Source organism: Pan troglodytes, chromosome 9 (assembly GCF_028858775.2).
Source record: "Pan troglodytes isolate AG18354 chromosome 9, NHGRI_mPanTro3-v2.0_pri, whole genome shotgun sequence".
Lineage (NCBI taxonomy): Eukaryota > Metazoa > Chordata > Mammalia > Primates > Hominidae > Pan > Pan troglodytes.
In genome coordinates, this window is record NC_072407.2 from 115,753,196 (window position 1) to 115,776,079 (window position 22,884).

Genomic DNA, 22,884 nt, shown 5'->3' on the forward strand with positions numbered 1-22,884 from the left:
TTTCTGCAGGTCCTCAAGGAGGAGCCTCCTGTTGCTCATAAACCTGTTTGTCAGCTGCAATTATCCTGCAGCGTCCACCTTGTTCCTCTCCCTGCCACCTGTCCTCCACTCCTGTAATCAGTTCAAGAATCACCATTGGCCCTGCCAACAATTCCCTCAGGAGAGCAGCTAAAGGGGATGGCTCCTAATGCCCCAAGTAGGTCACTTCTCCAGGTTCAGAGGCATGCTGCATTCCTCACAGTACCAGGGACATTCCGCCCTCCCCAAGCTGGTGCTGTGCTTTGTCATCTCAGCTCTGAGGTCTCACAACGCCTCTCGCCTCCTGATAAAATGGCCCCAATATCACGAGATAGCCATTGCTCAAGCAAGAATACACACACTATGACACAAGAGTAAAAAAACTTGCCAAAGTAGCCCAGGACAGTTCCCTCCTTAGAAAAATGCCATTTTTTTTTTCCTGCTGAAATGGAGTCTGCACAGGTGCAACTTCATCTTCTGCAACTCTTACCTTCTTACCCAGAGCAGATTTCTCTGGAAGTCACAGTTTCTCCAGAAAGCTCCTTCTCCTTTTATGCCTGTCCTTTTGTGAATGTCTACTTGGCACGCACAAATCAAAATGATCCCTAGGCAAATACAGCTCTGAGTACAAACGCCAGTTTGCATCAAAGGTGTATTCTGGCTTTCTGTGTCTGGTAAGTCAGAAAATGGTTTCCAATGTCTGTTTTATTAGCTACTCCTTCTCAATAAAGTTTCAAAGCTCTTTGGACAAAGTTTCAATCAGGGGTGAGGCTCAATTATCTAAGCATTTTCTTGACCTTCCAGGGTCTACATGAAAGAATAATTTCATTATTCATCCATCTGATCATTTATTCACTCACTTAACAAATATTTATTGAGCACTGACCATGTGCTAGGAACCAGGATAAAATGGTAAGACAAAATATATTCTTGTCCCTCATTCAGGCAAATTAGGGAGATAATTTTTTTTTTTTTTTTTTTTTTTGAGACGGAGTTTTGCTCTTGCCCAGGCTGGAGTGCAATGGTGCGATCTTGGCTCACTACAAACTCCGCATCCCAGGCTCAAGCAATTCTCCTGCCTCAGCCTCCCAAGTAGCTGGGATTACAGGTGTGTGCCACCACACCCCACTAATTTTGTATTTTTAGTAGAGACAGGGTTTCACCATGGTCAGGCTGGTCTCGAACTCCTGACCTCAAGTGATCCACCCGCCTCGGCCTCCCAAAGTGCTGGGATTATAGGTGTGAGCCACCGCACCCAGCCAGGAGTCAAATATTAATGTAAAATCACTCAAATAAACGTAAATAGTAACTTTGACAACCTTTACAAATTTGGAAAGGGACATGGTTCTATAAGATCATCCAATAGTTTAATCAACCTTTATGAATGTAAAAAAGAGAAAAATACATATACATAAAAAAATCATGCAATAGGAGGGATTTAACCTAGTCAGTGATTCACGGATCAGTACTCAAAGGAAGCGATTACTGGCTGAACAGTAAAGGGTGGGTAGCAGTTCCAGATGAGGAGGGGAGATGAAGATGCATAAGGTGAAGCTGGCAAAGTAGGAAGAAGCCAGACCTTGTAGGGCCTTGTAGGCCTCAGTAAGGAACATAGTCTCTATTCTCAGGACCATGGGAAGCCAAGCACATGGTCCAGGAACAGGAGCTTGGCTTCCAATTGACTGCAACAGTAACCTGCTCTCCTTTTTCTAATGACTTGTCTCTGTGAAATTTCCTTATCACATGGTTGTGTTGGGCTTACAGGTGTACAAAGCACTTCTATAAGTTTTGGTAGTTTTACTGAACATATCTTGAAATGTTTTTGAGTTTTGGAAGAGCAGATATTATTAGTTTTGCTACTGAGGAGAATGAGATGCCGAGAATTTAGGTGACATGCCCACGGTGAGTAATTAACTGAGTCAAGACTTGAAGCCAGGGTTTGGCACCATGGCAGTCTTTCTTCACCTTATCCTATGGCCTCATGGGATGGGTTGCCTAGACAATCTACCAGACCAAAGGAAAAACTCTCGCCAAAGGCCAGGCGTGGTGGCTCATGCCTGTAATCCCAGCACGAGGCAGGCAGATCACCTGAGGTCAGGAGCTCAAGACCAGCCTGGCCAACGCGGTAAAACCCTGTCTCTATAAAAATACAAAAATTACCTGGGCATGATGGCAGGTGCCTGTAATCCCAGCTACTCAGGAGGCTGAGGCAGAGGTTGCAGCAAGCCGAGATCGCACCATTGCACTCCAGCCTGGGCGACAGAGCGAGACTCTGTCTCAAAAAAAAAAAAAAGCTTCTCACTGAAGTCGATGGAAAAACCAAAGACCGTCAAATAAAACCCTCCTTTGTGCTTATGTTGAGGTTTAAACAGGGTCTTTGTTGCCAGGTGGCTCACCTGCTCCTGCTGGTGGCTTGCAGCCCTCACCTGAATCCCGCATTTGCAGGTGCTAATATTTTTTCATCAGCAAGTGATTATGGCTTCCTCTGCAGAGAAATGGACACTAAAGATTTGTTAAGAAAATATTCTGTCTTTATAAAGGACAAAAGGAATTTTTTAAATGGGTGTGGGTAGAAACTCTTGATGACATACTGGCCATGTGGCCAACAGCATGTCCTTCCCTGAGAGGGAATGTGATCTGCATTCTAGTGGGAATCCACATTTAGAGAAAGAGTTTGAGGAAGGAGATGATGTTCACCTAAAACTGCCACTGTTTTTAGCCACCTGCTTTGAAGGGGAAAATAATGAGAAATAAAAATAGAACTAATTAAATCATAACTTCAACACAGCGTTTTGTCATATAGATCTGTGGCAGATTATTCTCACATCAAAAACATTTCTTTATTGTGGTTACACATGGAGAGGTGTGTAGTCATATGTATCAGAAAGAGAAAGAAACATTAATCAATCACTATTTCAAGCCAGAAGTATTGTGCAAGGTAGTGGAGGAAAATATGTGCAAGGTAGTGGAGGAAAATATGTGCAAGGTAGTGGAGGAAAATAACTTAGGGATTCACCAAATTTGATGCAGTTAGAGTTTAGGAACTTGGTGCTATCTTCTCCATCAAACTATCTTTGGGTTTGAAAGTTTCACCATTGGGAGTGAAGGCATTCCAGAAGGTCTCTATTAAAATACTCATCTGTAACCCTTCTGAGCTTCTGAATTAGCTCTAGGGAAAATTCCTAAGGGAACCTGATTTGGGAATGGGAAAGAAGTCAAAATGGTTTCATGGGCTTCTGGCCAGGAGACGTGTCCTCGCAGCCAGGATTAGGACAATAAGAAACTCTGTTAGGAAAATGTTTGTTTGCAGTCACCGGTCTCACAGGGAACTAAAAGAAGATGTAGTTTCCTTTCTACTCCATCAATTGATGGATTGTTTTTTAACCCAGTTGTTTTTGTCATGATCCCATCTACATTTATAGGATGTGGAACGAACTTTTCTGTTGCCCAGAGTTTTGAGTAAAGCCTCAAAGCCCTGTCCCATAGGTGACAGTGCCTTATATTCTAAAGAGAGGGGCTGCTAAGAGGTGTCCAAACTGGTCCACCTTCACTCCCAACATCCTATAGGAGACAAGAGTCCAGACACACTAAGGGAGGATTCCTGGAAGGGAATTCATAACAGTCTAGAGTATTATTATGTTCTCTGTCCTTCCTAGTGAGGAATGGGATGGAGGTGGACCTTGAGAGAGCCACTTGCAGATCCAAGTTGTTCCCAGGAGGGAAGACTGGCATCTGAGACACCCCCCATCCCAAACCTGCTGAGCCGCAGAAACTCCGTGGGCCCGCTCCTGCTGCAACCAGAATGGAGCCCAAGAAAGCTCTTGAGAAAACCTAGGCAGAGGCCTAGAGGCAGGTGTGTGACCTCCACTGAAGCAGCCTGAAAGCAGGAGGCTTGTTGGAGTGGGCCAGCAGCAGCACCTGCACTTCTGCCTTTTACTAGGACAAGGTGGTGAACGTCCTACACGCAAATGGGTGGTGAAGAAGGCAATCGGGGTGATGTTCCAAAGTGCCATTGGAAAGTGTGGATGACTAAGGCAGGACCCAAGAGGAATGATAAGAGGTCAGCCAGAAAACCCAAAGCCATCAGGGAATGAATGGCCTGTGAAGGTTTTCTACAGGGCTCTCTGAAGAGCCCATAAAATGCCCCCTACAAGACCTAGTAACAAGACCTAGTAATTGGGTTCCTGTCATAATAAAGGACATTGAATCAAGAGACTATTATAAATGACAGGTTTTTTTAAATTTAATTTTTATTTTTTAAGAGAGGCAGGGTCTCACTATGTTGCCCAGGCTGGCCCTGAACTCCTGGGCTCAAGTGATCCTCCCACTTCAGCATCCCAAAGTGCTGGGATTATAGGCATGAGCCACTGCATCTAGACAATGACAGTTTTGGTTTTTTTTTGTTTTCTTTGTTTTTTTTTTTTTTGAGACGGACTGAAACGAATGAGAGTGAATTTAGATTGAGATTAGTCTGGGCTCTTTCATACATGAAAATAATTCTGTTTTCCTACTCACACATGACAATAAACCTTTGAGATCTTTTTTAGATGCTATCAAGGAGCAAGGAAGGGAAAGATTATTTTGAAAGTAATAGTGGGCTGGGCGCAGTGGCTTCCACCTGTAATCCCAGCACTTTGGGAGGCCGAGGCGGGCAGATCACGAGGTCAAGAGATCGAGACCATCCTGGCTAACATGGTGAAACCCCATCTTTACTAAAAATACAAATTAGCTGGACGTGGTGGCAGACACCTATAGTCCGAGCTACTCAAGAGGCTGAGGCAGGAGAATCACTTGAACCCAGGAGGCAGAGGTTGCAGTGAGCTGAGATCATACCACTGCACTCACTCCAGCCTGGGCGACAGAGCGAGACTCGTCTCAAAAAAAAGAAGAAAAAGGCCGGGCGCGGTGGCTCACGCCTGTAATCCCAGCACTCTGGGAGGCCGAGGCAGGCGGATCACGAGGTCAGGAGATCAAGACCATCCTTGCTAACACGGTGAAACCCCATCTCTACTAAAAATAAAAAAATTAGCCGGGCGTGGTGGTGGGCGCCTACAGTCCCAGGTACTTGGGAGGCTGAGGCAGGAGAATGGCGTGAACCCAGGAGGCGGAGCTTGCACTGAGCCGAGATCGTGCCACTGCACTCCAGCCTGGGCGATAGAGCAAGACTCTGTCTCAAAAAAAAAAAAAAAGAAAGAAAAGAAAAGTAGTAGTAAAAACAAAAATAAAGCTGTCAACTCATCATGCCCTATCAATCAAGTTTAGGCCATTCAATAAGATGACTAAAGAAAAATATATCTAAAACAGGATAAGAGTCAGATCTGGATTTTTTTTTGTTTTTTTAAGAGACAGGGTCTCACTCTGTTGCCTAGGCTGGAATGCAGTTGTGCGATCACAGCTCACTGCAATCTTGAGCTCCTGGGCTCAAGCGATCCTCCTGCCTCATCCTCTGGAGTATCTCAAGCTACAAGCATGCACCATCACACTCAGCTCAATCAGATCTGAAATACTGCAATTTTTATATCAAGCATAAGCCCCAATCCCTTCAATAACACTGTCTTCCAGTCACACTGGCTAATATGAACACATCCACTTGCCAGAGGCCCATAGCTCCCTGGATACCTTGATAAAAAAAAACTCCAATTATTTAAAACCCACCTGTGGGCCCTATGCAGTTCAGGATAACCCTTAAAATTCTTGCCCAGATGATGAATTTCCCTGTGAGAACTGCATTTGCATCTCTGCATCTGTACACTGTGTCATTGCTGTCTATTCTTTTCTTTAACCCTTAAAACACAGCCCCCAGGTAAATATTTTCATTTTGTAGACCAGTAAAAAAGGTTCAGCCAGTATTTGAACTCAGATCTGTCAGATTCCAATGTCACTATTCTTTTCATGGAACCACATCTTATAAGACATACTGATTCAGTAATGACTTATCAGGAAAGCTGTAGAACTGCTTAACCTATGAATGAGCTCTGGCTATTCCATAAGTAGAGAGAGTCAAGATGACTTTGTGAATGACAATGCTACTTTCAAGTCATCACTAGAGATTCTGCCCTGGCTGTTAAAATCTAAGTGCTAATTTGGGAAGATCATCTTCACCATGCAGTGAAACATCCAGCCCATCACCAGGACTCTGGATAGAAAACCAACCATCCCTCCATGAATTCTACTCATATCAGGACCAGCAAATATTTAATTTTGAGAGCTCACTATTGGCATTCCTGGGTACCACTTTTGTGCCAGCTTATCAATTCCAAGTCATCTAAATTCTTCAGATGGTTTCTAACCTCTACTTGTACTCGAAGTTAATATTCCTACTCATTGATTATGATAATTTCTTGTCCTGCTGGGATAGCAGGGACAACCCAGGCTTATCTTCTTTTGAAAAGAAAGAGGCCAGGTTTGTGCCTTGTTGGACCCATTCCTGGAATAGATTCTATTCTCTTGTCTATAAATGGCAATCAGATAACACAACAAGGAGACTGAGGGGTCATCATAACTAGCCAACAACTTAATGGGCAACGCAGCAATCAAAGGTGCTGTTTTGTTTTGAGACAGAGTCTCACTCTGTCCCGGCTGGAGTGCAGTGGTGCGATCTCTGCTCACTGCAACCTCCGCCTCCCAGGTTCAAGCGATTCTCCTGCCTCAGCCTCCCAAGTACTGGGATTACAGGCGCCCACCACCACACCTGGCTAATTTTTGTATTTTTAGTAGAGATGGGGTTTCACTGTGATGGCCAGACTGGTCTTGAACTCCTGACCTCAAGTGATCCACCCACCTCAGCCTCCCAAAGTGATGGGATTACAGGCGTGAGCCACTGCGCCCGGCCAAGGGTGCTAAAAGGAAGACATGGTAACATCCTTAAAATCTCTTAATTCTCACCTATGCTTGTGTCTCTTTACTATACACACACACACACATATCTCTCTTAAGCCAGTTCTACTCAGACTTATAGTAAATCAATGTGTCAGTTTATTGTTCGACAACTTAAAAAGAAGGTAGAGAATTTTTTTAAAGGCTCAGGAAAAAGTAATGTAATGATTGATTAGCTCAGAACTTCAACTTATGAGAAAACCTTAAGGAACTGATGGGTTTTTGGTAATTAAAGGAAAGGCTAACTATACAGAAAATTATATATATATATATTTCTATATCTCCACTAGAGTCAAGTTTAACATGAAGAATGTGCAGGAGATAAAAAGTATTAATTTAAAAGGTATGTAACCTTTAATCTATCATTGAAGGAGGTTCTACAGACTTTTTTTTTTTTCTTGGCTCATGTGTAATGATCTTTAATGCGTATTGGAAAATTACTATTCTCAAGTAAGGATAATGTATATCTCAGGTCACTTACAGTCTCAAAGTTTTGTCAGTATACTTTAAAACAATCCTGCGAACAGATCTAGATTGAAGGAGACTAAAGAATCATGAACTCGAGGAGGCGCCGGGGCAGGCGCAGAGCTGGCAAGCACGTGGTGGGGCCCCTGAGGCGTGCATAGGGTCGCGCGCCTGGGAGCCTGTCGCTGGCGCGGTCCGGGAGGGAGGTTCGGCGGCGGGAGGCAGCATGTCGGTTGCAGGACTGAAGAAGCAGTTCTACAAGGCGAGCCAGCTGGTCAGTGAGAAGGTCGGAGGGGCTGAGGGGACCAAGCTGGACGATGACTTCAAAGAGATGGAGATGTCATCAGCAAGGCGGTGACGGAAATGCTGGCAAGGACCATCAAGTACCTGCAGCCCAACCCAGCCTCACAGGCTAAGCTGACCATGCTCAACGCGGTGTGCAAGATCCGGGGCCAGGTGAAGAACCCCGGCTACCCGCAGTCGGAGGGGCTCCTGAGCGAGTGCCTGATCCGCCACCAGAAGGAGCTGCGCAACGAGTCCAACTTCAGTGACGCACTGCTGGATGCCGGCGAGTCCATGAAGCACCTGGCAGAGGTGAAGGACTCCCTGGACATAGAGGTCAAGCAGAACTTCATTGACCTCCTCCAGAACCTGTGTGAGAAAGACCTGAAGGAGATCCAGCACCACCTGTAGAAGCTGGAGGGCCGCCGCCTGGACTTAGACTAAAAGAAGCGGCAGGACAAGATCCCCGATGAGGAGCTGCGCCAGGCGCTGGAGAAGTTTGAGGACTCCAAGGAGGTAGCAGAAACCAGCATGCGCAACCTCCTGGACACCGACATTGGGCAGGTGAGTCAACTCCCGGTCCTGGTGGAGGCGCAGCTGTACTACCACTGGCAGGCCTTGCAGATCCTAGACGAGCTGGCAGCGAAGCTCAAGCGCAGGATGCGGAAATCTTCCTCACATCAAATATTTGAAAACAAACTAGAAACTGTCCAACCGCATTTCTACTGCGCCCGCCCGCAGATGCAGTTTTCTCCGCACGTGCGCGCCTTCTCTCCTTCCCGCCCTCAGGGTCCACGGCCATCCACGGCCACCATGGCGTATCAGGGGCAGCAGTGCCTGTGGCAGCATTGGCCTTTGCAGCGGCGGCAGCAGCACCAGGCTCTGCAGCGGCACCCCCCAGCGGCTTAAGCCATGGCGCTTCTCAGGGCATTCAGCAGCAGCGTTGCTGTAACCGACAAAGACACCTTTGAATTAAGCACATTCCTCGATTCCAGCAAAGCACCGCAACATGACCGAAATGAGCTTCCTGAGCAGCGAGGTGTTGGTGGGGGACTTGATGTCCCCCTTCGACCAGTCGGGTTTGGGGGCTGAAGAAAGCCTAGGTCTCTTAGATAACTACCTGGAGGTGGCCAAGCACTTCAAACCTCATGGGTTCTCCAGGGACAAGGCTAAGGCGGGCTCCTCCGAATGGCTGGCTGTGGATGGGTTGGGCAGTCCCTCCAACAACAGCAAGGAGGATGCCTTCTCCGGGACAGATCGGATGTTGGAGACAATGGATTTGAAGGAGTTCGTCTTTGATGCCCTGTTGGGTATAGATGACCTGGAAACCATGCCAGATGACCTTTTGACCACGTTGGATGACACTTGTGATCTCTTTGCCCCCCTAGTCCAGGAGACTAATAAGGAGACCCCCAGACGGTGAACCCAATTGGCCATCTCCCAGAAAGTTTAACAAAACCCGACCAGGTTGCCCCCTTCACCTTCTTGCAACCTCTTCCCTTTTCCCCAGGGGTCCTGTCCTCCACTCCAGGTCATTCCTTTAGTTTAGAGCTGGGCAGTGAAGTGGATATCCTGAAGGAGATAGGAAGCCAGACTCCACTGCTTACGTTGCCATGATCCCTCAGTGCATAAAGGAGGAAGACACCCCTTCAGATAATGATAGTGGCATCTGTATGAGCCCAGAGTCCTATCTAGGGTCTCCTCAGCATAGCCCCTCTACCAGGGGCTCTCCAAATAGGAGCCTCCCATCTCCAGGTGTTCTCTGTGGGTCTGCCCGCCCCAAATCCTCCTGGAGAGAAGATGGTAGCAGCAAAAGTAAAGGGTGAGAAACTGGATAAGAAGTTGAAAAAAATGGAGCAAAACAAGACAGCAGCCACTGGGTACCGCCAGAAGAAGAGGGTGGAGCAGGAGGCTCTCACTGGTGAGTGCAAAGAGCTGGAAAAGAAGAACGAGGCTCTAAAAGAGAGGGCGGATTCCCTGGCCAAGGAGATCCAGTACCTGAAAGATTTGATAGAAGAGGTCCGCAAGACAAGGGGGAAGAAAAGGGTCCCCTAGTTGACGGTAGTCAGGAGCGTCAATGTGCTTGTACATAGAGTCTCTGCTGTAGCTGTGTGTTCCAATAAATTATTTTGTAGGGGGAAAAAAAAAGAAACTGTCCAACCACAGGAAAACAGCCTGGCAGATTCAAAGTTAGGCAAAAACTTTCAGACAGTAAACAGAGTCCTCATGGGCCCAAGGAGCATCCAGAAAAGGCACTTCAAAGAGGTGGGAAAGCACAGCACTAGGAAAGAACAGGATGCGCCCAGGCATTTGTGGACAACGCTGCCAAAGAAAAAAGGCTTGAGGGTCCAGCCCCAAGGGAGCTGGAACAGCCTCACATAGTGCAGGGGCCTGAGAAGGTAGCGGGAAACACCGTCTCCACCAAGCCTCTCTACAGACTTTTTATAAAACCATAAAGTACTGATGATAATGTAAAATCTTTTTTTTTTTTTTTTTAGTAGGTATAAAAGTTCTATAGGCCAGGCGTGGTGGCTCATGCCTGTAGTCCCAGCTATTCAAGAGGCTGAAGCAGGAGGATCGCTCGAGCCCAGGAAGTTGAGGCTGTAGTGAGCCATGACCATGCCACTGCATTCCAGCCTGGGTGACAGAGTGAGACAGTTTCAGAAAAGAAAAATAAAAGAAAGTTACATGAATAAGTAGGTCTCAATTGTGACTGTACATCAGAATCACCTGTGATGCTTTTTAAACCATAAAAGCATCAATGGCCCAGCCCAAGTCTAACAACTCAGTATCTGTAGGGTTGAGGCCTCGGCAGCTGTATTTTTTAAAGTGACACAGCTGATTCTGAATTGGAAGCCAAGGTTAACGACCACCACCGAAGAGTTTTTTATTAAAAATGCAGGAAAAAGGGCTGGGTGCGGTGGGTCGCGCCTGTAATCCCAGCACTTTGGGAAGCTGAGGCGGGTGGATCACGAGGTCAAGAGATCAAGACCATCCTGGCCAACATGGTGAAACCCCATCTCTACTAAAAATACAAAAATTAGCTGGGCTTGGTGGCACACGCCTGTAGTCCCAGCTACTCAGGAGGCTAAGGCAGGAGAATTGCTTGAACCCGGGAGGCGGAGGTTGCAGTGAGCCGAGATCGCACCACTGCACTCCAGCCTGGCATCAGAGCGAGACTCTGTCTCAAAAAAAATAAAAATAATAATTTAAAAAAGGAAAAAAACTTATAAAAGAGAAAAATAAACAAAGCAAATAATTACTTGAAAAGACTAATTAATAAACCCCTGAAAAGACTGACTGCAAAATACTGAAAACAAAAAAGATACAAATCACCCAATATCAGTAACAAAAGACAGATATTACTATACAGACCTTAATTAGAAATAAAAAGTCGTCCGGGCGCGGTGGCTCACGTCTGTAATCCCAGCACTTTGGGAGGCTGAGGCGGGCAGATCACGAGGTCAAGAGATCGAGACCATCCTGGCTAACATGGTGAAACCCCATTTCTACTAAAAATACAAAAATTAGCTGGGCGTGGTGGTGCGCGCCTGTAGTCCCAGCTACTCAGGAGGCTGAGGCAGAAGAATCACTGGAACCTGGGAGGCGGAGGTTGCAATGAGCCGAGATTGCACCACTGCACTCCAGCCTGGGCGACAGAGCAAGACTCTGTCTCTAAATAAATAAATAAATAGTCACAAGATAAAATTATGAACTTCCTGTAAATAAAATTTTAATTTTAGATATAATATACACACTTCTAATAATTTTCCAAAACTGATACAAAGAAGCAACCAGAAAGATCTGAAAACCCCACATATCTGAAAGAAACTACATCTGTAATTAAAAGCATTCCCACAAACCAAAATGACAATTCCAGGCTCAGATGGCTTCAACAATGAATTCTTCCAATCATCAAGGAAGAAATAACCCTATTTTACCCACACTCTTCCAGAGCATAGAAAACAAGACAACTTGCCAATGCATTCAATAAGGCCAGAATAATCTTGACACCAACACCTTAACAAGCACATTATGAGAAATGAAAATACAAGGCCAATCTGTCTTATGAATATTCATGCAAAAATCCACCTACATATAAAAAATATCATGGTCAAATTTACTTTATTCTTACAACACATGGCTGGTTTAACATTGGAAATCAAGAAATGTAATTCACACATTAACAGAATAAAGAGACCTATGTAACCATCTCGACATAAATAAAAGCATTTGATAAAATTCAAGCTTAAAAAAAACTCAGCAAACTAGTAACAGAAGGAATCTTTTTCTACCTAATAAGTGGAATTTACAACAAACCTACAGCATACTTAATGGTGAAATATTGAACCCCCCCCCCCCACCAGATACTAGGAGACAAAGATGCCCACTTTTCACCATCTGTATATTCAGCATTGTACCAAAGGTCCTAGTAAGTGTAATCAGGCAAGAAAAATAAAAATTGTAAGAATTTGAAATAAAAGTCATCATTCACAGATGACATAATTATGTATATTAAAAAATCTTCTGAACTATTAAACATCAATTCACTTCTAGATATGAGAAGAAATAAAAATGCAATCTGAAAAATGACATTTACCAGGAATGTCAAAACTTAAAAAAACCCAGGAATAAATCTTTTGGAAGAGGTGGAAGACCTTTATATAAAAATTAAGAAAAACCTTTAAAAAATAAGATATACCACGCAGATATCAGTTTTTCTCAAATTATCTCTGGTCATTGTAAACTTAATCAAAAATACTTGCAGATTTGTGTGTGCATGTGTGAAACTAACGAACTGATCCTAAAATTTATGCCAAAATGCAAAGGATCAAGAATAGCCAAGAGGCCAGCCTCAGTGGCTCATGCCTGTAATCCTAGCACTTTGGGAGGCCTAGCTGGGAGGATCACTTGAGCCCAGGACTTCAACACCAGCCTGGACAACATAGTAAGACCTCCATCTCTACAGAAAATACAAAAATTAGTCAGGTGTTGTGGCAAGCTACTGTTGTCCCAGCTACTCAAGAGGCCTAGGTGGGAGGATCATTTGAACCTGGGAGGTTGAGGCTGCAGTGAACCATGATCATACCACTGCACTCCAGCCTGGGTGACAACGAGACCCTGTTCAAACAAACAAAAAATGAATAGCCAAGACAATCTTGAAGTACCAAACTGGAGGGAAGGTTTTTTTTTTTACCAGAAATCAAGAAATAAAGACTTGTTACAAAGCTAAACTAATTAAGAAAGTGTGAAGGCTAGGCACGGTGGCTCACGCCTGTAATCCTAGCACTTTAAGAGGCCAAGGTGGGAAGATCACCTGAGGTCAGGAGTTCAAGACCAGCCTGGCCAGAATGGCAAAACCCCATCTCTACTAAAAATACAAAAATTAGCTGGGTGTGGTGGCATGTGCCTGTAGTCCCAACTACTTGAGGAGGCTGAGGTAGGAGAATCACTTGAACCCTAAGGCAGAGGTCGCAGTGAGCCGAGATCGCGCCACTGCACTCCACCTGGGCAACAGAGCAAGACTCCATCTCAAAAAAAAAAAAGAAAAAAAGAAAAAAAGTGCAATATTGGTACAAGCAGACAAACAGGATAATGGGACAGGCAAAAGAGCCCAGAAACAGACCCCTGTGAACACATCTGATTTATGACAAAAGTAGCAGTGCAAGGCACTGGAAAATGGATGATGTTTTCAATAAACAGGGCTTGGTCAATCAACTATCAAAGGTGAAACCTGGCTGGGCGCGGTGGCTCATGCCTGTAATCCTAGCACTTTGGGAGGCCGAGGCGGGCAGATCACCTGAGATCAGGAATTCGAGACCAGCCTGGCCAACATGGTGAAACCCCGTCTCTACTAAAAATACAAAAAGTTGCCCTGCATAGTGGCACATGCCTATAATCCCAGCTACCTGGGAGGCCGAGGCAGGAGAATCACTGGAACCCGGGAGGCAGAGACTGCAGTGAGCCGAGATCCTGTCACTGCACTCCAGCCTGGGTGACTGAGTGAGACTCTGTCTCAAAAAAAAAAGGTGAAACTTCCGGAAGGTAACAGAGTATCTTTATGACCTTGGGTAATAATTTCAAGAGGACATGATAAGCACTAACCATGAAAGGAAAGATGAATAGATTCAAATATATTAATATCAAAAACTTATTTTCATCAAGACACCAAGAGTGAAAAGCCAGAGTGGAAGAAGATACATGCAATGCATACAACCAATAAGGGCTCCATAGCTAGCAGATATAAAGAACTCCTATAAATCAATAGGTTAGAGACAATAAATCCAACAACAAAAATGAACAAAAGACCTAAATAGGTATTTTACAAAAAACAATGACCAAAGGCCAGTAAGTATATAGAGATGCTTGATGTTGTCAGTATTCACAGAAGTGTACATTGAAATCACGAGATTATCACTGCGCACTTTCCTGAATGGCTACAATTAAAAATACTGATAAAACCAAATGTTGACAAGCATATGGAGCAACTGGAACTCATAAACCGATGGTGGGATCAAACTGGTATAACCACTTTGGTTATATGACCTGGTAATTTTACTTCTAGTTATACACCAACAGAAATGCATTCATGTGTGCATCAAGACATGTACAATGAATGTTCTTGGTAGGATTGTGCATTAACAGCCAAACATGGGAAGCTCAAAGGACAATAAATGGTGAATATGGTCATACAATGAAACCCAATAAACTGAGCAAGGAAAATGAATAAACTAACAGCTACATGACTTCTCGCGCAATTAATTCCCCCTTCTATCCTACCCTTGCTACATTCCCAGCACTCCACTTGATCTCTCTTATTCATTTAATTGTTTTATTGTATGTTATCTACCTCGTATGTTCTTGAAGTGGATAGGGTAAAAATGAGTTAGTATGCCTGCTAGTTCTTAAAGGAGCTAACAAATCCAAACAGAAGATGATTGCAATTCCAGTTAACCCAGTCTAAATCCAGTCTCAAGAGAATTTATGCTGAGGTGAAGTATCCTGCTCAAACTCTTGAATCATTTTGGGTAAGGGTCACATAGGTTTCTTCTTCCCCATATCCTTATTCTTCTCAACCCTTTAAAAAGGTAAAAACCACGTCAGGCACAGTGGCTCATGCCTCTAATCCCAGCACTTTGGGAAGCCAAGGCGAGGGGACTGCTTGAGCCCAGGAGTTTGAGACCTGCCTGGGCAACACAGCAAAACCCTGTCTCTACTAAAAATACAAAAATTAGTGGGGCATGATGGTGCACACCTGTAGTCTCAGTTACTTGGGAGGCTGAGGTGGAAGGATCTTTTGAGCCCAGGAGGCAGAGGTTGCAGTGAGCTGAGATCGTGCCACTGCACTCCAGCCTGGGGGACAGAGTGAGACCCTGTCTCAAAAAAAAAAAAAAAAAAAAAAAAAATGCTTAGCCTGACAGCTGGGTAACAAACAAACAAACCAGTCTGAGACCTTAGTTTGTGGAGGCCTTTGGTTGTACCTAAAGGCAGCCAGCTACTGTTAGGAATAAGAAACTATTAATAGTTCTCAGCACTCCCCCTGGTGGATCCAAATGATACAGACTACTCAGCACCACACACTCCAGATGTCCATCCGTTCCTTTCTTTGCCAACTGTAGATTCCCAATAGCTGATCAGGAAATAACTACTGTTAAGGAGACACAAAACAAAATATTTCACATGATTACCAAGGACAGTTGAACATCTGTTAAAAGCACAGGCTATGAAGTCAGACACACCAAGGATTAGTGTCCTAGTTCTACCACTTACAAGATCTACGACCTTGGATAAATCATGGTCCCTATCGTCATCCCAGGGTTAAGTAAAATAATATAACTGAAGCACTGCACACAGGACTCAATATTGACAGGGATTAAAAAGTGAAAGGCAAATGGTGGCACACAGGATGTTAAACTGTAAAGGGTAATCAGTAAGAAAATTGATCAACTTCCCATGAAACAATCTTTGCGATGAGTTTTAAAACACTAAAGCACCTCTGAATATCTGTAAAGCATGGCCTACCATTAATCAAAATACATTTTGACCCTTGAAAAACACAGGTTTGAACTGCATGAGTCCCATGAGGATTTTTTTCAACCAAATGCAGATTGAAAATAGAGTATTCACAGCATGTGAAAACCCAAGCGTATGGAGGGTCAACTTTTCCTATATGTGGGTTCTGCAAAGCCAACTACAGAATTTAAGTATGCATGGATTTTGGTATATGCAGGGGTCCGAGCAATTGCCAGTGTCTGCTGAGGAATGACTATATAAGAAACTCCATTCTAAGAAAATTGCTGTTTTTGCATTCAAAAATTTGACAAAGTAGATAAGCTTACATGCAATGCAAATAGCCAATGAGATTAAAAAGTTTCAGTTACCACTAGGTGCTGCTCAAGAAATGACTGTTGCCTTTTATTTCAAACACTGGCGCGTCAGTCCCCATCCAGTTTATCAACCCTCTAATCTGCTTTTTGGTTTTAAAGAAGAAAAATTGGAACAAGACAAATACCAAGTATGTCCATTTCCCAAATGGAAAATATATATTTAAATAAAGACCATACTGCACACCAAAGGTAAAACAAATACTTTTATTGCACATTTATAAAATCTGCATAGTTGTATCAATTTTTTTCCCTTTCATGATTCCATTAATCTTTAAAATTTGGTTAAAACACAATATCCAATCAGAAGCCTTTTAAAAATGATCAACGGGAAGTATTTTTCTCTACATATACATATATATATAGTTTTGCATATGTATGCTGGTTTTTTCTTTTTTTTTTTTTTTTTTTTTTTTGTACAAACCCACATCCCTTACTTTTAAGGGCAAAAAAGAAGGCCGGGTACGATGGCTTGTCTGGCTTGTCTGCAATCCCAGACTTTGGGAGGCTGAGGGAGGCAGATAGATCACTTGAGGCCAGGAGTTAGAGATCAGCCTGGCCAATATGGTGAAACCCCATCTCTACTAAAAATACAAAAATTAGCCAGGTGTGGTGGTGCATGCCCGTAATTCCAGCTATTCGGGAGGCTGAGGCACGAGAATCACTTGAGCCCAGGAGACAGAGTTTGCAGTGAGCTGAGATTGCACCACTGAACACCAGCCTGGGCGACACAGTGAAACTGTCTCAGAAAAAAAAAAAGAGCAAAAAAGAGGAGGTGGACCAAAATGGTCTTTGGGCCAGCAGTAGCCCTATTGACTGTTTTTGACAATTTTTAGGTATTAGAAAATTTTACCTAAATGCCTAATAACTATTAATGGATGATCTTCAGTCAAGTTACACAATGCTCTTCTGTCTAAAGTCCTTAATACTTTACTTTCTTTCACTGAGGACTGAGTATGAGGTTTTCTGGTTTAAAGATAGAAAAGAAAGGAGAGAGACAGGTCTCTTTTGACTTTTCAACATCTCACTGCCATGTGAGCTTATATTCTACCCACACGTAAAAGGGTGCAGTTCATCAGCAACCCATTTTGTTATCTCCTGGCAAGAGCCAGGCAAGGTTTATATTTCTAATCTCTTGTAGTTAAGAATTTTTAAATGTCATCTGTATTTGATAAAATAACTAGTAGCTGTTCATCTGGTTCAGGTTCTCATGAATCATTCTTCTATTCTGCTGTCAAAAATATTTATGCCTGAAGGATAATTTTAAAAGTGGCAAGAGGCTTAGAAAAGCCTAAGCATTGTTGTAGGTACAAGGCATTTCAGGTCTTCTGGCGTAATTCAACACCTTAATACACTGCTTTCTGCCTTTTCTAGTGAAACAGCGTTTATGATTTTGTACCTAAAAAGTGCAATTTTATTTTCAATCCTTCTTTACACATGCAGCATGGTTGGGGTCTGATCGGAATCTTATGTGCCCACCTAATCCTTTTCCCAAGGTGAGCGCTATGACAACGAACTTCTGTGCAAGAGGCAGGCAGCCAGGAACCAGAATGGGCCTTGAACATGTGGGAGCTTATTTCACTGTCACAGTTGAAACTCCCTGAATTGACTCCATGACAGCTGCAAATCGGCTACATAGGTCATAGGGAGAATTGGGTCGAATAGTTGGAGGCTCTTTCAAGACGATGATTTCTGCAGAAGGATCTAGAAGTCTGGGTAGAAACTCCCCTAGGCACAGCTGCAGATTTTCTGTGGAGGGAAAACAGATGGTTACATATACAGCTAAACAGATTTCTGAGTAAAAGTGAACAAGCCTTCTATTAGCCCCTTACCTAACCTCAAAGGTCAAAGCATTATGCTGGCCAGCTACTAATAAATGATTATTCCTTCAGGCCAAACCAGGAGCAAAGGCAAATAAACCAAACTTTAGCTCACTGCTATATAACAACTATATAATTACTTTATTACGAAAGGGTCTTCTAACCAATTGTCTTCTTAAAATACAAGGAGTAGATATGATACTCTAGCACAGATATGATGGTAATTATTTTCTTTCAAATGTTTACAATATATCAGTGTATATACATGGTTTTAAATCAGGGGTGTACAGTCTTTTGGCTTCCCTGGGCCACACATGAACCTCACTAACAATAGCTGATGAGGTTAAAAAAAAAATTCATAATGTTTTAAGAAAGTTTAGAAATTTGTGTTGGGCTTCAGGTTGGACAAGCTTGGTCTAAATAAAAACTGAAGACAGTAAAGGGAAACACATGGCAACTAGCTATTACAGGATTTTTAAATAAATACTATCAACTTAAACACTTGAACAAGTCAATGGAATATCTTTTTTTTTTTTTTTTGAGACGGAGTCTCACTCTGTCGCCCAGGCTGGAGTGCAGTGGCGCCATCTTGGCTCACTGCAAGCTCCGCCTCCCGGGTTCACGCCATTCTCCTGCCTCAGCCTCCCGAGTAGCTGGGACTACAGGCGCCCGCCACCACACCCGGCTAATTTTTTGTATTTTTAGTAGAGACGGGGTTTCACCATGTGAGCCAGGATGGTCTCCATCTCCTGACCTCGTGATCCGCCCACCTCAGCCTCCCAAAGTGCTGGGACTACAGGCGTGAGCCACTGCGCCCGGCCTTTTTTGTTTGTTTTTTAAAGATAGGGTCTCACTCCAAGCTGGAGTGCAGTGGTATGATCTTGGGTCACTGTAGCCTCGGCCTCCCAGACTCAAGCAATCCTCTCACCTCAGGCTCCTGAGTAGCTAGGACTACACTATACCCAGCTAAGTTTTCATTTTTTGTAGAGGCAGGGTCTCACTATGTTGCCCAGGCTGGTCTCAAACTCCTGGGCTCAAGTGAGCCACCCACCTTGGCCTCCCAAAGTGCTGGGATTACAAGTGTTAGCCACTGTGCCCAGCCCCATCAATAGAGTATCTCTATGTCAGTGAGAACCTAACAAAGAGGATTCATATCAGAATATATAACAATTTTCCAAGTCTACTGAACTCACCTAAAAACAACCAGCTTTACATTCCCTCCTCAAGATGCTTTAAACAAGCAAGGACAGTCCACTAATTAATCTCGAAGTCATCATAGTTAATATGCTATATAACTTCAAGCCACAGAAAAAATTCATCAAGGCACCCCTCCCATAACCATACTCTGCATGATTTTTTTTTTTTTTTTTTTTGGATATGGAGTCTCATTCCGTGGCCCAGGCTGGATTGCACTGGTGCTATCTCGGCTCATTGCAAACTCCGCTGCCCAGGTTCAAGTGATTCTCCTGCCTCAGCCTCCCGAGTAGCTGGGATTACAGGCGCCCATCACCACACCTAGCTAGTTTTTGTATTTTTAGTAGAGATGGGGTTTCGCCTTGTTGGCCAGACTTGGTCTTGAACTCCTGGCCTCAGGTGATCTGCCCACCTCGGCCTCTGAAAGTGCTGGGATTACAGGTGTGAGCCACTGCGCCCAGTCAGATTTTGATTTTTAAACTATAAAAGAGTTCATCTTTTGGCACATGAGAGAGTAATGGAAGTCTGACATTCCTGGAGAGCAGTGACTTTTTTCAAACCAGGCTTGTTGGTTGCCCATGGAGGTGATTTGGCAGTCATGGGGAAGCTAAAGGGAGGTTAAGAGGGGCAGAGGCCCAGGCTCCCTCCTCTTGTTTCAATAGAGCAGATCCATTTTTAATTTACTTATATGCTAGAAGGTTCCAATTCCTTAAAAAGTTTTGGCAACCAGTGCTATCAAGTGAGAACACTGAAATTTCTAGAATTCTCAAAACCTTAGAATATTATTACCAAGAGCATATACCTGCAATATCTTGCCCAAGGTAAGAGCACCAATGGTTTCTCATGACCTCAATGGCATCCAGATCATCCTTGGAAATGTCATTATTAATGATAAGGTGAATGCAGGGGATGATCAGTTCATTCATCACATTAATGCCCTCAGTTACGGAGTGATCATCATTTGTTTCAAAAAGAGAAGCTGCTTTGGCATTCAGCTCCTACAGATAAAAGGTAGAATTAGGTGGGGAAAAGTCTGAAAAAGATAAATATCTCTTTAATAACAGTCTAAACAAGTGGTTCCCAAACTTTACTGCACATTGGATGTACTTAGGGATCTTTAAAAACTACTGATGCCTGGTTCCCACTTCTGATAAACTGATTTAATTAGTGTTTAGATGACCGGGACACTGGGATTTTATGAAAGCTCCCAAAGTGATTCTAATGCTGTAAAGTTTATGACCCATTGGCCTAAACTTGTAAGTCAAGGTCATGCTTAACACCTGTTTCAACCAAAGACCTGTTCACTGGTTGTCTATCTCCTCTGAGCATCAGAATCACCTGCAGAAGACACACTGATGCCCAGGGCCCTTCCCAGGGATTCTGGTTTAATTGCTAGGGAGAGGCCTGAGCTTCACGACTGTCTGAAAGCTCCCTATATGATTCTGATGCACACTAGGGGTTGGGACTCAATAATGGAAAGAGTTTAAATCCCTATAATTGCATTACTTCAGAAGCTGAGTAGGATATTCAAAATGTCAATCTATTTGGTGATTTAAAATATAAAAACATGGCTCTAATAAAATTCAGATCCATCAAACCAACAAGATCCCTTTTCAGCTTCAAAGTGGCCCTGCCACACCTATAACTAATACAGATGTCAAAGTATAAATCAGAAAATAAAGCTATTGAGTATATGTCATGACTTAATCTCACCCATTCGGTATGAACAAGGTAAAGGCAGTGGTAGAAATACTGGCCTGACTTCTGTGAAGGGCAAATTTGCTGGGTATTGGTGAAAACACACACAAGCCCACACTCTGAAGGCAGGCCACCCCTTTACAGTTCTCCAAAGGACACATATCACATAAACCCCTGGGGAGGCAAGGGGATGTAGGTCTGCCTTTCCATGTAGTTATACAGTGCAAATCAGGTCAGGAGAGAGTTAGTCTTCACTAGTATGTGACGATGATGTTATCAGAACAGCAGGACCAATTCTTACAGTTCCTACCTTTATTTTAAAAAAATGGAGTGTCAGAAGTCACTAAAACTTTAAGTCTACCAGCTTAAATGTGAACATGGAAAAAATGCTGCATTCCTTCCACACACATTTATTACATGCTTCCTACATGACAGGCACAGAGGAAATGGCTGAGTGAGAAAAGGATCTGAGCTCAAGGAATTTACAACCTAGTAGGAAAGCAATGTGATAAAATCTATAATGCAGGCATACATGAAGGGCACACAGAGGGATGACTGATTCTCATCTTAACTTCTATTAGTTATCATTGAAGAAGAATGACATTCACTAAAAGTAACTGAAAAAAAACCTGTTCCAATGTAAAACTGTTCATGAGAATTTTGGGGGGAAATCTACAACCTGCTGGAGATAGTCTGTTTTGAAAGCCATATATTTTCCTGGCTTCAAGGAGCAGAGGTAAACAACAAAAAAACCTTAAGGCTTTACAAACAGTACAAACCAGAAGGCATTTTCTTCGGTATAAAGCAATCACGGATTCTTTGACCCCCCGGCGGGGCCCCTTCATCAGCAGGGCGGCATTGCTCTGGTAGGCATATACCAGGTAGGAAAGTGCCTCTTGGTACCTTAGAAAAATGGGAGATAAACAACAGCTGAGTGCTCTTTTACTAAAATCTAGGGCTTAGACCTCACTTTTCCCCATTTCAAGAACCTACTTGGCTGCAATTCTGAAAAAGTGAAGGGCCAAAGACCGTAGCCAGTCTCACCTCTTCTACAAATTGGCCTAGCCATCCAAAGCAAATATGAAACTTCCCTAGGCCTCAGGTTTTCGCATCTCTAAAACAAGAAATGCTCACTAGGGTCTATGTCAACTCAAAAATTCATTTTCCGAGTTCATCTTCATTGATCACAAAGACAGCCTGGCACAATATTATCTCGCAGCTAATACATCTCATCATGTGAAGGATGAAAAACCATGTGTGATGTTTAGAGCAAAACCGAAGCACTGCAAGAGAAGAGGCACACTAGTGTATGTGACAAGGGAGGTTATGCATGGCTGTGACTCTTAGTATTCCCAGGTAGGCATCTACAGAGAACAGCATCCTGACTAATAATCTTGGTAAAATAAAAGGCCAACATACTTTCCTTTTTGATAGAGTTCTAGGCCTGTTAGGAGATACACAGACACTTTTCGGAACAAACTATAATCTTCATGCCACTTCTGAAAAAGAATGACGATTATTAATAATCATGATCATAATAGATTGTTGGTGTCCTTCCCATCTAAGTTTTAAATTCATTACAAGTATTTACTGAGCACATCTGGCTAGCCACAAAAATAACAAACAAAAGCTTTCAGATAAAAACCTACTCAACATTTAAAATAAAAGTCTACCACTGACCTTAATTTTCAATGTTCTGTTCCTTTCACTTGAGTAACAGAAGTACTTATTTCCTACGAGCTTCGGATTTTATCCTAATTTCTAACAGCTATGTAAAAGATATTCAGCTCTAGCTTAAGTGAATGACCTCTTTAGGACTGGTAAAACCATCCAGATATTGAAAATATGGAAGGACACGGACATTTCTAGTCATACAGAGCAAGTTCAAGTTCAGTAAGTGCGGTGAATACACCTTGGGTGGTACATAACATTGTTTTACATAGGATGCAATTGAAAACATGTGTAGCTATGTATTTTAATGCGTATTTTTAAAACTTTATCATTTAAAACAAACCAAAAGCATGATTTCAAGAATTTTACTGCCTAGGTCAAGGCTAAAATAGGTATTTAAGGGAAGTGAAATGTTGACTCACTCTAATTGAAGAATGAAAATAAAGAGACCTGCTATTCTGAGGGCAAGAAAATAT

The 22,884-nt window shown here is 43.2% G+C and overlaps 1 protein-coding gene and 2 pseudogenes across 50 annotated transcripts in view; 2 read left to right on the forward strand and 1 right to left on the reverse strand.

The window, feature by feature from the left end:
• The first annotated feature begins 7,538 nt into the window (after nucleotides 1-7,538).
• On the forward strand, nucleotides 7,539-8,550 carry LOC466786 (endophilin-A2-like; annotated as a pseudogene).
• Nucleotides 8,551-8,650: 100 nt separating this feature from the next.
• Nucleotides 8,651-9,793, forward strand: LOC100611078 (cyclic AMP-dependent transcription factor ATF-4-like; annotated as a pseudogene).
• A 6,425-nt stretch (nucleotides 9,794-16,218) lies between these two features.
• The window catches only part of USP28 (ubiquitin specific peptidase 28), a 77,674-nt gene continuing 71,008 nt past the window's right edge, over nucleotides 16,219-22,884 (reverse strand). For 49 of the 50 annotated variants that reach the window (XM_024347412.3, XM_016922003.4, XM_063784522.1 and 46 more), the window contains 4 exons: nucleotides 22,157-22,236; nucleotides 21,517-21,640; nucleotides 19,842-20,037; nucleotides 16,219-17,774 (listed from right to left, as the gene is read on the reverse strand). In XM_024347412.3, the coding sequence (XP_024203180.1) occupies nucleotides 17,599-17,774; nucleotides 19,842-20,037; nucleotides 21,517-21,640; nucleotides 22,157-22,236 (576 nt within the window). In that variant the 3' untranslated portion in view covers nucleotides 16,219-17,598. The remainder of the gene's footprint in view (nucleotides 17,775-19,841; nucleotides 20,038-21,516; nucleotides 21,641-22,156; nucleotides 22,237-22,884) is intronic. The other variant, XR_010147677.1, reaches the window with a different exon arrangement.